Genomic DNA, 17,845 nt, shown 5'->3' with positions numbered 1-17,845 from the left:
TGGGCAGAGCCACGCCCAAAAAATAGCCATTTTTAGGGGGTAGTCGGATTAAAAATCTATCTTCTCCTCGGGAATTCACTGAATGGAATGGGTTTTTCGGTATTTGAATAGCAAAATGAATTATCTAAAACTTGTCGTTGTCCGATTTTTCATTTTAATCCCAAGGTCAAGGTCACAAGGTCAAAAACTTAGAAAATTGCGAATTTTGACATAAAAATCATACGACCGCCCAAACTTTGAGAGCTAGGATGACAATATTTTTTATGCATAATCTTGAGGTCATTCCCCACCTAAAGTCTTGAAACCATTTAGCTCTATCTCGAACACCTTGCCTGTGGCGCCCCCTTCAAGTTTGTTTTTACGCTGATTTCTTCAAAGTATGGATAATCCGAGGAGTGCGAAATGCCATATAGCCTATATGACGTTATATTGTTCCTGGAATGTTCCAGAGGAAGTTTTGCACCAAAGGTAATAATCCTTGACCTTTGACCTATAAAGGTCACAAAGGTCAAATTTTCAAAGTTGTTTGAATCGAACCGGGTTTTCGACGTTCTTCGACGAACTAACTCCATTAAGCTATAGCACGCATCCTGTTTCCTTGTTTTAATGTCCACAACATTGTTTTGTGACCTTTAAAGGTTATACAAAGGTCAAATTTTGAAAGTTGTTGAACGAAACCGGGTTTTCGACATTTTGCAGCTGTTGATTGAAGGCCACTATAATTAATTATAACTTGGTCAAAAATTATGACAGTCTCATCCTTAACTTCTGAAACAATCTACATCGTCAAATACTGCTTGTGAACCATCGCCGTCTCCAGCCTTGTTATTTTTATCTTGCCAAAACGAAGTTTTTGCAAGATATGTTAGTCAGCTTGTATGTTTTTTTTTTTTTTTTTGTCTGTAATCACGTATAAAAAATTCTGCAGAGCACAGTTATCATTGGAAATTTTTGTAACTTCGCATATCAGAGGCCTATGGAGGTCCCTTTCAGCGCATAAAATTTTGAAGGTCAAGGTCAAAGGTCAAGGTCACTTTGTCGCAAATCAGGGAAGTCGACGAAACCCTTATTTTTTGAGTAATTTTGATCGGATCGTCTTCAAACTTCATGGGAATATAATTCATGGTCTGGCGCTCAGCTGATTAATTTTTGGTGGCGATTGGCCTTGACCTTCATGGTTAGCGCCTGAGGTCAAACATATTTGACCCCAAGGTCAAATTTTCAAGTTTTAGGAACCATATCGTGTAGAACCTCAAATTGAACACCTCGATGAGTGCTTTCCAGATATGTCAAGCTTGAGACATTATGACGTCATTTGGTGACGTTATGAGGAAAAAGCATATTTTTCATGGTTACTCTGAAGAACAATTCTCATCGGAATCTCTCGTAGGCAGATATTCCTCAAGGAGTCGCTCCTGGTGGATAGCAGCTCTGTTCACCTCAGTGTGACCTTAAAGAAGTCACACGTGGTCACCTTTTGGCAAGATACGGGTTACCCTGCGGGTGACATTGGTTTATTGTTGTTTGTTTGTTTGTTTTGTCTTACGGCGTTCGGCACGGATTATTATTATTGGTATTATTATTATTATCATCATTATTTTTGTTATTTGTTTGTTTTGTTTTACGGCGTTCGGCACAGATTATTATTACTAGTACGTGCCCGTAAAAAAAAAAAAATAATAATAATAATAATAATAAATAAATAAACCACACAGGCCGTTTCTTCACTCTCACGTGCCCGTACGTGCGTGACCCTGAAGTTCGATATTATTCGCAGTTACGATTATTCGCAATTTATTTTTAATACCCAATTATTCAATTAGCGCCAACGTATTTTACCTTTTCACAATGTCGTGGCAAGGAAAAACAAAAAGAGAAGAGAAGAGAGAGAAAAAATTTACTTCCTGGTTCGGAGCATACCAGCACTCTGATGTTCCCGAAATTTATACACCGTCTAATATGAAAACGATCATAACTTGGGCCATTGTGTTTATCTATAAATGCGCATAAGAAATCGAGAAATTATTGGAATACACGAAGTCAACACTCTCCGGAAGCCCGTACGTGGCTGTGCTTCCCTTCCCCATCGGCCACGCCCACGCAACAACGTGTCTTCCCATTGGTTGGTAAATAAATGGCCATAACTTGGGAAGCACTTGTCTGATTAATATCAAACCTTGAAAAGGCACATCCTCAGGTCCCCAGCAATATACCTGGCAAGTTTCAATTAGATTGGACCAGAGGTTGTCGAGAAACAGCAGTCTCTCTCACACACACACACACACACACTCTCTCTCACACACACACACACACACACACACACACACACACACACACACACACACACACACACACACACACACACACACACACACACACACACACACACACACACACACACACACACACACATACACACACACAGCTGGAATTATAGATAGATTAGTATTATTATTATTGTCATTATTATCATTATTTTTGTTATTTGTTTGTATTGTTTTACTGTGTTCGGCATGGATTTGTATTATTATTATTATTCGTGGTATTATTATTATTATCATTATTATCATTGTTTTTGTTGTTTGTTTTGTTTTATGGCGTTTGGCACGGATTATTATTTTTAGTATTATTACTATTATTATTACCATTATTTTTGTTGTTTGTTTATGTTTTTCGGTGTTCGGCACGGATTCGCTGCTTCGCCTGAGTATTATTTATTTAAATTGTGCACATTGCACAAGCCCCATTGTACACATCCGGATCGGCGCATTGGCTGTGATATTAATGTTATGATACTGTGTGGTAATATAACATAGACTTCTTACGAGCATTGCTCGCTTCACTGACGACGTTTGAGCTAATTATAATCGTCTTCTCGAGACTTAGCGATGCGATGAAACATCAAACAGTCCGGTGTATTTGCGTATGTAATAAATGAAGAGCCCCTTTAATTTTTTACTTCTTTGTCGTTTTTTAATGTAATAAGTCGAACGAAACTTAAAATGAGACGCAACACTTTAATTAAAATTAATTATTTACTTGATAGAAATGGCCTCGAAAAACACAGATCTTCCTTCCGCCAATCTACATTTTGTAAAATTCGATTCGAATTTTTCGATTCGAACATGTTTCTGATTTGTATTGTTTTTATTCAACAATACTCTTATATAATTGGAAATTCGAAAAGCCTGCGATGTACGCTGCTTCTGTTCTTACGTAGGTGTATATACAATTATTTGCCAAGCTAGAATGCTTTCCTCCCACTTCGTTTCGAATAGATAATCTACAAATAAGCAAAGTTTTAATTACGAAATCCGTACTTTAAACATTAATGTGAATTAACCTTTGAGTGGAATGAAATAAAATCGATATTCAATGATCATACGTGTGGAAAGTGACGTAGTCGGTGACTGGATTTATTTCATCGCGTGCTGACGTCACTTCCTTTCTCTTTCCACAGACACGCTGAGGACGCCTTTGTAAGTGTATGGCGGTTTCTCAGCCTTTTTCCCCAATCCCCAGCCATCGAACCTTTTCGCATTTTTATTGCTTACCTTTGTCGATTATATATTATTCAATTTTCCCATTTTTTTCCTTTTTCAGACGCCATTTGCGCGAAAACATGGCCGAGGCTGAGGCGTGAGTTGTACAAAGTCGGGTGTTTATCTCTCTCGACCTCATACTTTCTTGTTCCTTCCCTTTTAATTCCTCGTTTCTCATACCTCTGTTCTTTCTGAAACTTTATAACCATGATTAATCCTCGTGCTGCTTTTTGCCTCCATTCTTGGAGAACTGTCGTGCTTGGGGATTCGAATGACCGGGCCTTAGGGTTCCCTCGTTTTCTGCTTAAATACAGAAACCTGGTAAAATAATTCACTTTCATTGATGTTTCTCTTGCCGGTTGTAGTTTTCTCGCCTGTGATGTCGTTCGTTTCAACGTACATGCCCCAGCGTGGTGTGTCCCGCCCGTTACGTGTGAATGGTTTGTCGGGCTCCGACCCGAAACGTCGTTCCATCTTCTCCACAGTGGAGTAGACCGACCATGTCGTTTTATGAATACGAGTTTTCCGTTTTGTTTACGTTATAAAACAAGCTCAAATGAGCTAAGATCCTCGTCGTCAATGATGACGTCATAAAAACGAATATGACGTCATTGTGATGTATCGGGTTTGCGATAAATTATCTGTGCTAATGCCCGGTTTGATTCCCGCAAACAAAATTCAAACAGCTTGCCTAGTTTCGGAGATAATGGTATAGGCGATTTCCATTAGCGGCGATATTATGACGTCAACTTTTTTTCTCGGAAGAATTTCCAAAATCGGAGATGGTTCCTGCCTGCGCGTGGGCTTTCTGCATATACATGGCAAGTTTCACGAAGATCCGATGAAAACTCTGGGTTGTGAAACAAAAATGTCAAAAAATAGGAATGACGTCATAAAAATTGATATGATGTCATAGTGATGTATCATATGTGCGTTAATTCATCTCTGCTAATGCCCTGTTCGATTCCCGCAAACAGAATTCAAAAAGCTTGCCGAGTTTCGGAGATAATTTTTTAGGTGATTTGCATTAGCGGAGATATTTTGACGTCATAACTTTTTTTTCTCGGAGGAATTTTCAAAATCGGAGATGGTTACTGTCTGCGCAGGGTATTTTTACATATATATGCCAAGTTTCAGGTGAAAACTGTAGGCTGTGAAACAAAACAGTCCACAAGAAGAAGATGAAGAACAACAACAACATAAGAAAGACTTCGAGATCCTCCACGAGGATCTAAAAACAAACGTGTGAAACCGTATTTTTGGATTACGACCGAAAGTATTGTAGTGACGACGGCCACCATGACCTTTCCCGAACTAACCACTGAGCTCTATAACACCATTAGAGAGTCCACCAGCTTCCCTGCACGTTACTGATTTGTCCTCACCCGCCAGCCTGTTATCCATGCTTCGTCCTTTTCGCCCAGACTCCCATAAGAGAATGAATAGGAACATGCGATATAGAATTGGATTTGAAGGTATTCCAAAGACATTTGACCAATGTCAACAAACGACAATCATACTTTAGGAGCAACTCAACAAAACTAAGTCTTCAGTTATATATATAATCCAAAATAAGCCTATGGGCCAGTTTCAAAACTATGGTGCACAGGGGGTCAAAATCGAAGTACTTTGATCATGATGAAACTCATTTTTTTCCGGAGAGTAAACATACTGAGCTTTCTAAAACTGTATAGTTTTCCGGTGTTTCATTCGCTTGGGTACCAGATAATTGCAATCTAAAGTAGCGGCGATGCATTTTTTTCATGCATTTCACACACAAACATAACAGTGAGTATATTGCTAAGCAGTTTATTTGTTGCCAACGCAAGGAACGACGTGGTCACAGTGTTTTAGATTTTTTAGATCTGGCCAACAACTGGAGATATCATTAAGATTACGAAGGAAAGCATAATCAGCCTTCTACCGGATCCTTTCCCAGTATCTAACCGTCATATTGGATGGAATAAACAAGTTCTCGGTACAATTGACGATCAGTTTTTTTTTTATCGACTAAGTGCTACAAAACATGACGTTTCAGACATTTAACATCGATATTTTCACCCCCAGCTGTTTCATCACTGGTTATGGTATATCGAAAAATTATGTCTCATTTGTTACAGCAGAGTTTGTTCTTATAGTTTGTTAGTTTTTTTTTTTTTCAAATATATCGCTTACATTTTCAGATATAATACTTCAAACTTGACGTTCCAAAAACGTGACATTTCAGACAATCAGAGGTCCATAATTTCAAAGGACCTTGAGACAATTCGAGCCATTTTGTCTTGAAGACAATGTTTTTCTGTAATAGACATCTTCAGCTCTCATATAAAATCAACAGTTTTCCACTACAGTGTCACCACAGGTATCTCAAACTGTGGGCAGTAGTATACAGTTGATACTTGCATGGAAATCTAAGGCTTCTTTGTCCTTCGAAGTGTTGTTCTGACACCCGTTTTGTGATAACTGACTATTTTGCACCATGGAAAGCCACTTTTTTGAGTTTATGTTTCTAGTTTTTCATGTATTGCTTTCAGATCATACAAAGTATATATTTTCTGAAAGCTTGAACCTTGTTCTATCTGTTAAACATCACTTTAGCTGAAAATAATCATCTCTATGCCCACACAAGGGGATTAAACAGGGTTGTTCCACAAAAGGGAGTTTTGAAACTGGCCCCTTTATTGTCCATAAAATGCATTCATTTATACTATACACAAGTCCTACTATACACTGTGGCCTGTCAGAGGCTCTGAGGGTCTCAGAGCGTTCAATATTATCATGAGGAAGTCGTAATCTCGATATAATCACAATCTCATGTGGCGATTAATAATGTGAATCAATTTCAGAAATCAATCGATGATCAATAATACCAGAGACTTACCTGTGAAAACTAATCCCTGTCCCAGCTTTGCATCGGCTGTTTCAGTTTATTGCACAACAGTACACCATCGTGACAAAATGACAATTATCTATCTATAATTCCAGGTGTGTGCGTGTGTGTGCGTGTGTGTGCGTGTGTGTGCGTGTGTGTGCGTGTGTGTGCGTGTGTGTGCGTGTGTGTGCGTGTGTGTGCGTGTGTGTGCGTGTGTGCGTGTGTGCGTGTGTGCGTGTGTGTGTGTGTGTGTGTGTGTGTGTGTGTGTGTGTGTGTGTGTGTGTGTGTGTGTGTGTGCGCGTGTGTGTGTGTGTGTGTGTGTGTGTGTGTGTGTGTGTGTGTGTGTGTGTGTGTGTGTGTGTGTGTGTGTGTGTGACCACTGTTTCTCGACAACCGCTGGTCCGATCTAATTGAAACTTGCCAGGTATATTGCTGGGGACCTGAGGATGTGCCTTTTCAAGGTTTGATATTAATCGGACAAGTGCTTCCCAAGTTATGGCCATTTATTTACCAAACCAATGACAAGACGCGTTGTTGCGTGGGTGTGGCCGATGGGGAAGGGAAGCTCAGCCGCGTTCCCCATTACAGGTTACAACGTACGGACTTCCGGATAGTGATGACTGAGTGTATTCTAATAATTTCTCGATTTATTTTGCGCATTTATAGATAAACACAATGCCCCAAGTTATGATCGTTTTCATATTAGACGGTGCATAAATTTCGGTAACATCAGAGTGCTGGTATGCTCCGAACCAGGAAGCAAATTTTTTTTTCTCTCTCGTCTCTTCTCTTTTTTTTTTTTCCCTTGCCACGACATTGCGAAAAGGTAAAATACGTTGCCGCTACTTGAATAATTGGGTATTAAAACTAAATTGCAAATAATCGTAACTGCGAATAATATGCGAACTTCTGGGCCACGCACGTCCGGGCACGCGAGAGCGAAGAAACTGCCTGTGTGGTTGTTGTTTGTTGCTCGCGGTTTGAATATTTATTTATTAATTATATATATATATATATATATATATATATATATATATATATATATATATATATATATATTTTTTTTTTTTTTTTTACGGGTACGTACTTGTTGAACAAAATGCAGAAATGTTATTTCTTTTTTAAATCGATACATGCGGTCTTAACTCTTAACGGGTTAACCAAAATGGATGACCATAGCGTCCCATGCACGACAATTTATAGCAGAAATATGGCGTCAATAAGATGGGCGGAAGAGTACATATTGCACCCCTAAAAGGTGCGGTTTCATCGATATTCCGGTAATCTCCTCGACTCGTAATGAAGGACTTCCCTTCAAAATTAGTCATTTCGTGGATTGCGGAAACCCCCTACAAAAAGCCGTCCAGACCAAAGCCCTCTTGGAACACATAAACAAACCATCCCAGGGCTGATCATGTGGGCCGGTGGTGTCCTAGTTCTGTAAATTAGTGATAACACATTCAAGGAGCTTCTATAAAGAAGGGTTGTGCTTTTGAAAGTATGGAACTCTTTACTGAATTAGCATGAAAAGTGCAGTTAAAGGATTAAAACCAGTCAATTCCCACTCACTGCTGTGGATGAAAGGACTAAATATGGATGCTGAGCAGACTCCGCGATGTGGACAATCACGAGCTGCTGATGACGTCAAGTGGTGTTATAGAGCTCGGTGGAACTAACTCCCATATTTATTGACGCATGCGTACAAGAGGTACAGGCTGGATGAATACAACCAATCAAGCAAGCATATACTTCAACTATATCATTGCATCTCCCCTTTCAGTATGAAGAGAAACACTGAAAATGGCAAAAGCAGGTTTATGTTCCCTGAAGAGAGCAAGAACAAACTTTATAACCAGCGAACGAATCCTCGAATGTCCCATGATACGACTGATAAAACGTATACGTCCTTCAGCCTTTGAGGAAAGGCCCTGGCGTGCTGTGATCTGATGCTATAAAACGGTTTCATCTCCTGCCAGCGTGATCTCATGAGTGCCTCGTACTTGCCGATGCTCAATTTCTTGCCGTCCTCTGAGGCCGAGGCTTGTACGTGTAGTCAAGGTAGCGCTCCAGATGTTGCCTGCTCCTCGTAGTTATGGCTGCTTCTCCTGGTTTGACATTTCTTTCCGGCGTGAGCCAAGAATCTTGCTGATGTTGGAGTATGTGCATGTCTGGAAAAGCCTGTAGGATCTTGCGTCGGTCATCCTTGGACCACACCATGAACGCATTTATTGGTCGTTTGATGTGCGGCTCGCTGCTCACACCACAGCCTCGTGACTCTCGGAACACACGGGCCTCCGGCATAGCCGTGCCTGACTTGTATGAGAAACCAGGTGGAAGGTACAGGTCTTGTTGAGCTGCTGTCATGGCGGCCAGAATATTCTGGTCTTGGATTTGTTGAAGAAGACTGATCTGCTGATGCCTCACGATCTGTTCCAGCTGCCGAGCGAACTCCATCTGTTGCCGTTGCTTGTTGAGCTGCAAGCTTGTTAACTTTTCCTGCTTGTCGTGAGCTGCCAGACGCTGCTCTGATAGACGACTCAGCTGAGTAATCATGGCAGCAAGTCGATTTTGTTTTGGAGCAGGCCATCAGAAGACGAAGCCACATTTTTATTTTTTTCTTGCTGTCAACACGAAGCCACATCTTCACACACACGGGTTGTTGGTCACCCGTATCCTGAAGGACCCTTTTTTCTTTGTTTTTTTTTCAATTTGTGGGGACCGAGAACAGACTTTCCTCTGACGTGTAAGGCAGCTCTTTTACTCCAATGAAAGGTTCATGCCTGGGAATTGAACTTCTCGCTTCATGTGGTGGTAGGACTATGCCATGTCAATCAGGAGTGGGGGGGGGATATGTCTTCCCCCTCCCCCCAACTTTTTTTGGATGAGGGGTTAAAGTATATTGATGAAGCAGTTTTCCTTGCAATTGATTTAATACATTTTATGAAAAGTTTGAAAGGGGGATTAATTACTTAGCGAGTGGAATATTAATGGACTAGCTGAAACCCCGTCACAGACGGATTCCGTTCATTCAACCACCCTCACCAGCTCACACACACTCAAGGGACATGGACTGGACAGGGTGCACTTGCCCCCGCCGACTCATCCCCCGCCCCTGCCCCATTCCCCCCCCGCCCTTGCCCCATTCAATCTGCTTACCCCCGCCCAAAAATGTAATTACCCCAGCCCCGCCTCTTCACTCCCCACCCCCCGTCTTTTGATTCCCGCCCCACTTGCCCCCGGGCCCCCACCCCCCCCCCCTGTCCACCCCCTCACACTCTTCTCCGCCTCATTCAACCCAGCACCCGCCCCATTTCCCCCTGTCTCCCGCTTTCAATTTGCTTACCTTGCCCCCCGCCTCTTCACTCCTCGCCCCATCTCAACGAAAAGTGTTTATTCTGCTTCAGCGTTGAAAGTTGACTATTGCCACTATGCGCAATGCACTCTTACAGGTACGAAGTTTCTTTCAGTCCAGGTCACAGTACCGAGAAAAACGTGACACGACTGCTAGGAGGAGCACAAAATTGGTCCTTCAGTGTTAATATATAGAAAGATAAATAGAAGATACAGTAGATGCCGCTTTATAAATCCACGGTTATAAAATCCAGCCACTGATTGTGACCAAAATGAGTTGGAACGGAATTTTACATCGAGAAATCCGCCGTTTAATAAATCCACCTGCTTGGCACGTGCGCGGTCTCAACCTAAGCTTGATGTAGTATGCGCTGCCGCAGAGTGAAAAGAAAAAAAAAACCAACAGCAACTGGTGACTGACTTCGAATCCCGCCGCCGCTCGAATCCCTCCGACCCCGAATCCCAATAGCCAAGGGGAAGAAAGCGACGACGAACCCGAGCCGATGCCAACAGCGGCAGAGATGCGGACTGCACTCGCCAAATTGGACAGGGGACTGCAGCTCTCAGGTTTTGCCCATCCCGATTTCCGCCACGTAACTGATTCAATCAACGTACATTTGCGCAAAACCTTCCCTCCCAAGCAAGTGACCTTGGAGAGATTCTTTTGAACAATCCCCTTGTCACCGTTTGATAAATCAATGTTTTTGTAGCATAAAGCAGTATTTAACGACATTCGCTTTTTGTCTTATCTATCCAGTAGGTGGCTGAAAGTAGGTTCTCCGCTTAATAAATCCAGCCGGTTAATAAGTCCAAACGGCGTGGTCCCATGGTGGATTTATAAAGCGGTGTCTACTGTACAATGTTTCTTGTTACATTTTTTTGTGTCAAATTCACATTCTGAGGTGGTCACCATGTGCAGAAGAGGATTTTACATTGCAGGCGCTATTTTCGAGGAGTGGAATTGGTAATTACACCTCTCAGCAGTAATTTTCTGACGACGGACGTTATGGCGTCAGCGAATAACCGATGATGTCATGACGTCCTGACGCCTCTCAGCGGTGATGTCACACGTCGCCATGTAAATGAATGTAAAACGAAAAGTGTTTATTCTGCTTCAGAGTTGAAGTTTGACAATTGCCACTATGTGCGATGCACTCTTACAGGTACCATGTTTCTCTCACTCCAGGTCACAGTACCGAGAAAAAAACGTGACGCGACCGCAAGGAGGAGCACAAAATTGGTCCTTCAGTATTAATATATAGATTCTATCGTTTTGGAATGATTACCTGAATGCTGTACGGCCCAAATATTAATTGCATTCAGCCGCAACCTCTCCAAAGCACATGCAGACCAACACTTGAGATTGCTAGTTGATATCAACACTTGAGGGCTTGTCTCGTCGCATCATCATCATCATCATCATCGTGCTAAAATATGCAATTTGATGTCTGGTCATTAGTTATCCAAACTCAACAAAGCCTGCCAGGGGAACTTAGGGTCCATCATAACTCAAGAGATAGGTTTAGGTGCTTGGTTTGACCCCACTCCATACCGGGGTTCCGAAAGGGGAGGTTGGCATAAATTTACTGTGTAGGGTCACTCCCATTGGGAGAGCGAGCGTAGGATGGCAGGCTTTATCTCCATCACTGATTTTACATTATTAGTATATTTTGTCGCATTTTCAGACTAAAAGATCCGGAGGAATTCCGACGGTCTGTTTGCTTTTTTTTCCATCTTGGATAAACGTTAGCAAATAAATATCATGGAGAAACGTTGGTGTCGTTCTGCTATTCTCATCACTTATTCACTTAATTGGATTTTTAGGTCATTTGACTTGTTCCTATTTCATTCTTGTATTTGCATACTTTGATTTTCTTTGTCCTTATTCCTTTACTTGTTTGAAGACACAAAAGAGAGTTGCCCTCCCCACAACCCCCTAAAATAATTTTCTCATAAAATGTCGCGAAAGTGAAAGAAAAAATCCAAAATTTTCTGCGTCCACTGAAGGGGCCCCTGTATTGGCTTTGTGTTCGGCACTCGAAGACACACACACACACACACACACACACACACACACACACACACACACACACACACACACACACACACACACACACACACACACACACACACACACACACACACACACACACACTTTGCAATAGCGATTGAAGCCTTTGGTCAAGTCCATCAATTTCCCTGACAGCCTAACTTTGCACATGATATATGTCGTGCAGTGTCACACATGGACTAACTTACCACATGTGGTGTGAAATAGATGTATTCAACATGTCTGGTGAAAATTGGAGTGTGTATGCCCTTCAGTAATAGCTGACACCGCAGCTCCGGCCTTCGATGTGACTTGTTGCATATTTTGAGTTTGGAAATACGATTTGTTTTTGAAGCCGATGGTAGGCAAGAAGTGTGGATTCCTCCCCAACCCTTAACGAAGAAAGGGATGATTGGCTGAAGTCGGGGTTTTGAACATTGATTAACATAAGGAAGTCTTTTCGCTATTGCTGTCGTGAGCACGAGCTCACTCGCCACAACACCAGCGTGAGCTACTTTCAGTTTTTCTCGTGGGTTGATATATCATTTGGAATGCAGAATTGGTGGGGGTTCCATGGACGTCAACTCAGCACTCCAGGAGGTGCTCAAGACCGCTCTGATCACCGATGGGCTAGCAAGGGGACTACGAGAGTCGGCAAAGGCTCTGGACAAGTGAGATGCCACCAATCACGGTCTATCTATCTATCTATCTATCTATCTATATCTTTGTTTTTCTGCTATTCACCAAATTGACAATCTTTGACTCGTCCCCATTTGTTGCTCATTGTGATACCATGTTATGTTGGACTTCCCAACCCCCGTATCTGCAGGCGGCAGGCCCATCTGTGCGTGCTTGCTGGTAATTGTGACGAGCCCATGTACGTGAAGCTGGTTGAAGCACTCTGCAACGAACATCAAATCAACCTCATCAAGGTTATCCATGATCTAAATACAGTATTTCAAGTTTTTGGTTGATTGGCAGCGATTACGTTGGGAGCTATTTACATATTACATTCCCAAACCATCTCCAAGCCCTCCTCATCTATCTATATATTACTAAAACTCTCATCGTGTGTGTGTGTGTGTGTGTGTGTGTGTGTGTGTGTGTGTGTGTGTGTGTGTGTGTGTGTGTGTGTGTGTGTGTGTGTGTGTGTGTGTGTGTGTGTGTGTGTGTGTGTGTGTGTGTGTGTGTGTGTGTGTGTGTGTGTGTGTGTGTGTGTGTGTGTGTGTGTGTGTGTGTGTGTGTGTGTGTGTGTGTGTGTGTGTGTGTGTGTATGTATGTATGTATGTATGTATGTATATATATATATATATATATGTATATGTATATGTATATGTATATGTATATGTATATGTATATGTATATGTATATGTATATGTATATGTATATGTATATGTATATGTATATGTATATGTATATATATATATATATATATATATATATATATATATATATATATATATATATGACATGTGCCGCTTTACGAAGTTCTGGTCAACGACGGATCGCACATACAGTCATCCCCGTTTATCACGTGGGTTACGTTCCAACCCCCCCGTGATAAGCGAAAATCCACGATGAATGGATGCCTCCCCAAAAAATGCCTATTTTCTATAAACACGATTGGGTTTGATTTATATATTGCGAATGTTAAACGCTGTGCGGTGTATTAACTTGATTTGGTTTGATTTGTATCGAGTGAATATTAAACGCTGTGCGGTGTATTAACACGATTGGGTTTGATTTATATCGAGTGAATATTAAACGCTGTGCGGTGTATTAACATGATTGGGTTTGATTTATATCGAGTGAATATTAAACGCTGGGCGGTGTATAAACGCAATTGGGTTTGATTTCTATATTGTGAATATTAAACGCTGTGTGGTGTATAAACACGATTGGGTTTGATTAGCTCCTGATGTTGGCTTCGTCCTTGATGTAGCGTATGGTTGATTCATTCAAACCATAATGGCGTCCAACTGCGGCAAACCTTTTTCCTTCCCGAAGCATATCGAGCACCTTAACCTTCTCCTGGAGCGTCAGGACCTTCCTCTGGCGCTTCGGTTCCTTGCCAGAAGCCAAAGAAGGTGCAGGGCGTCTGGGCGGCATCGTAGGGCTTGGAGAAAAAAACGTAGAAAATATTCGAAGTTCACAAGCAAAACTTTATCTCGTGCGTTGTGACTGGTCGAGCGCCACGCGTTATAATTTATATTTTATATAATACCGGGGGAATCCGCAGAAAAAAAGTTAGGTTCCAAGGGAAAATCCGCGATGAACTGGGGGCGCGATAGGTGAACCGCGATATAGCGAGGGATTACTGTACTACGGTGGTCCCATAAGATTATAATGGAGCTGAAAAAGTCCTATCACTGAGTGATGTCATAGCACTCACTGCCAGTCATATAAAAGTACAGGATAGCATATACAATTATGTACAGTACATAATACTTCATAATGATAATAAACGACAGTGTGGCCCCATCATAATGCGATCGTTGAGGTCCATAAAATGTCATCGCGAAAAAAGCAGGGTCGTGCTAAATCGGGATTCAAGAAAATCGGCTTTCAAACTGAACCAATGTTTGCACGTTTACCTTCTGCAAGTAAATTACCTTTAAATTGAAGAATTCCGTGAATAAATCGATTTTGTAACGGTCGAAATTAAAACGATAATTTATTTTTAGTGAAGCTTTTTATGTTATTAAAACAATCACACTGTTCCGAAAATATATCACACAATTGACAGGAGCTCGTTTATTCATTTGTAAATTATAACATCGATGCAATGATTACGTATTTATAAAATCCAAACGCTATTTATTCACCTTTCTATAATCGATGCAAGAGAAGATTGTAAGCAGCCGCTAACCACACCCATGGCCGTCATGAACAGCACAAAAGTAAAACTCGCGCGTCTTCCATCTCTCTTGGATGTGTGTTACAATTGCCGACAGTATTCAGTACAGTAACATGCTGTACAGGTTTGTAGCCTAGGAGCAATAGGCTACACCATCGAGCCTAGGTGTGTAGTAGGCTATACCATCTAGGTTTGTGTAAGTACACTTTGATGTTCGCACAATGACGACATCGCTTACCGTCGTTAAGTGGCGTGTGTGTGTGTGTGTGTGTGTGTGTGTGTGTGTGTGTGTGTGTGTGTGTGTATACAGCCAAAACGGTGCACGATAGCGCAAAAATTTTAGTGCCACCTTCCTTACCATTTGCCTGAGGTGTGCAGTATCACGTTTCATTCAAATCGGGTAACGAAAAAAATTATTTAAAAAATCAATTCCCGATTCAGTCAAGTATTCTTCGGGAGAATTTGATCAATGCAAACAACCCCAGCGGTATAGTTCGCTGGAGCTATCCTTTTTTTTTTCTTGAAATGATTTTTTTCATCAACCGCTGTCACAATGGGAACCCAATGGGTTCACAGGTCGTCGAGTATCCATTAAATAGCATGTGTATACCTATAGTTAACTCCTGTTAAAGGGCTTATAGGATAGCCGAGATGTATGCAAACTTGCTTTGAAGCTGTCTAGCCTGGGTTTAAATCCCGACCCAGCTATAAACTGTCATCCTGGTGTTTCACATGCAGGATGATTCAGGATGCAGTGTGCGCCGTTCCTTAAATGGACATTAAATTGGTCGTCCCATCTGCCAGCATTAGTTGATCTTAAAGATCTCATGGTGTCCTTCATGAAGAGGAGGTGAACTCTCGTCAACACCATGGAACAAATTCCTGCCATAACCAGCAGAGGGCTTTGTATCGGTGGCACAGCTGTGCCCTCAGCCAATGATGCTTCCCTACAGCCGAGTGCTGCATTCAGACAAACTTAGTTTGAGTTCCATAGTGGTGTAAGTGTTGATTGGGGATGTTGTGCTTTTCACTTGATAGGTTGATGACAACAAGAAGTTGGGAGAGTGGGCGGGGCTATGCAAGATTGACCGAGAGGGCAAGCCACGCAAGGTGGTTGGCTGCAGCTGCGTAGTCGTCAAGGTAGGCTCAGTAACTAGCCAAGTCGTCAGATTGAATGGAGGCCTCAACAGGATTGAATGGAGGCCTCAACTCATGTTTTGCATTTTGAGCCAAAGATTGAGCACTTAAGTTTCAAGAGCATAAATTTTCACACCATTTCGGTCTAATTCTGTTGCCACCAATGTTCCGCAGGACTATGGAAAGGAGACTCAAGCGAAAGATGTTTTGGAAGAATATTTCAAGGCAAAGAAATGAAAGGTTTACCTCGTTTGCTCAATACCTAAATCGTGAATAAATTTGCAGCTCTGGATATCCTTGTAAGGTTTTTTTTATTTACTAGTACGGGCCCGTAGGGGTGGGCCCGTAGGTGCGTAAACGATGACTGGATTGGGGCATTATTTCAATTAGATCGGACCAACCGTATCATAAATGGCCATAACTTGGGAAACACCTGGGAAACATATTCAGGTCCCCAGCGTCAATTGTGACATCATATCAAATGAAGAAGAATTGTGACGCCCCCTCTCTCTCGCTCCCCCTCTCTCTCTCGCTCCCCCTCCTCTCTCGCCCCCACTCTCACCCCCCTCTCTCACCCCCACTCTCACCCCCTCTCTCTCCCCCTCTCTTGAATTGTGACGCCCCCCTCTCGTCCCCCCTCTCGTCCCCCCTCGTCTCACCTCCTATTCCCCCTCTCGCCCCCCTCCTCTCTCGCCCCCCACTCTCCCCCCTCTATCCCCCCTAGTCTCGCCCTTCCTCTCTCCCTCCTCTCTCATCCCCCTCTCTCGCAGATATTGGTCGACATAAATGGCCGTAACTTGGGAACTGCTCGTCCGATTAATATCAAACCTCGAAAAGGCACATCCGCAGGTCCCAAGCAATATTCCTGGCAAGTTTATCAGATTGGACCGTCAATTGTGCAAAATAAATAAAAAAATAAATAAATAAACAATAACTGACGTCATTCGTGATGTCATAGCACCGTGTCTTGTCATTGGTCAACAGATAAATGGCCGTAACTTGGGAACCGCTCGTCCGATCGATATCAAACCTCAAAGACATCAGCGGGTCCCTGGCAATATTCCTGGCAAGTTTCAATCCGATCAGACCGGTGATCATCCGGTTATTAATAATTTGGGGAAAAAAATTGGCATGAGAAGGTGGAACGACACCTTCAGCTGCCATATATACACCTTTTCAACACTGAAAAAGCAGTAAAATGGCCGTAACTTGGGAACCGCTCGTCCGATTGACATCAAACCTCAAAGGCACATCTGCGGGTCCCCGGCAATATTCCTGGCAAGTTTCAATCAGATCGGACCGGCGGTCGTCGAAGTGGCGGTCGCAGACAGACACACACACACACACACATTGCTGGAATTATAGATTATAATTCTGTGTGCATGATGTGCGAGAGGCCTGAAAGACTAACAAAAGGAAGCAAGACCAGACGACAGAGCATGGGGGTGAAGGGGGTCGGAACGAAATCGGAGAATGGAAAAAAATCCCTCTTTTGCTGTATGTAATAAATATATGGACCCTCAAAAGTTTAACTGCCTGTAACTTGGATTTATTTTGAAATCGATATTTGATGCTGGTGCCCTGGCCAAATGAATGTCTGTCACAAGGTATTACGGGTTGGGACCACAGTACCTGTCCCTCCTGATTACCATAAAACCAGAATGACCAGATGTTGACATCCTAGCCAAAACGAATTTGCCATTTTGAAGTATAAATGACTGCAGTGGGTGTTGGTAAGTCTGGTATTATAAACAGTCAAGACTGACACTACATTGCATACATAATCCTTTTAACAGCTTTAAAAATCGTATAAAGTTTGTTTGTTTTCTTTGCTTGATCATCTAGACTCTAGAGGATTGGAATCCATAGCCTGCTTCTAAGCTGTAACCTGCGTTTTAATCCCCACCCAGCTATAAACTTTCACAGGCAGGGTGATTCGATTTGTAGGCCATCCCTCGGATCCGATGTTAAGCCAGTCATCTGCCAGCACCAGTTGGACATTGGATCCCATGGCGTTTCGCAAAGAGTAGGAAAG

General features: G+C 42.3%; 1 protein-coding gene across 2 annotated transcripts; it reads left to right on the top strand.

The window, feature by feature from the left end:
* The first annotated feature begins 3,358 nt into the window (after positions 1-3,358).
* Positions 3,359-16,102, top strand: RPS12 (ribosomal protein S12). 2 transcript variants are annotated; one of them, XM_085861652.1, is made up of 6 exons: positions 3,359-3,479; positions 3,604-3,639; positions 12,374-12,487; positions 12,646-12,748; positions 15,712-15,813; positions 15,985-16,102. In XM_085861652.1, the coding sequence occupies exons 2-6, from the start codon at positions 3,623-3,625 to the stop codon at positions 16,045-16,047; spliced, it is 399 nt and encodes a 132-aa protein (XP_085717778.1). In that variant the 5' UTR covers positions 3,359-3,479; positions 3,604-3,622; the 3' UTR covers positions 16,048-16,102. The 2 variants fall into 2 exon arrangements, with proteins under 2 accessions (XP_085717778.1, XP_085717779.1); XM_085861653.1 differs by lacking the exon at positions 3,359-3,479 and having other exon boundaries at positions 3,604-3,863.
* The last annotated feature ends 1,743 nt before the right edge of the window (positions 16,103-17,845 follow it).

The sequence above is a fragment of the Eptatretus burgeri genome, chromosome 17 (genome assembly GCF_056783735.1).
Source record: "Eptatretus burgeri isolate ZD-2024b chromosome 17, Ebu_testis_v1, whole genome shotgun sequence".
Classification (NCBI taxonomy): domain Eukaryota; kingdom Metazoa; phylum Chordata; class Myxini; order Myxiniformes; family Myxinidae; genus Eptatretus; species Eptatretus burgeri.
This window is presented reverse-complemented; position numbering and strand designations above follow the sequence as displayed.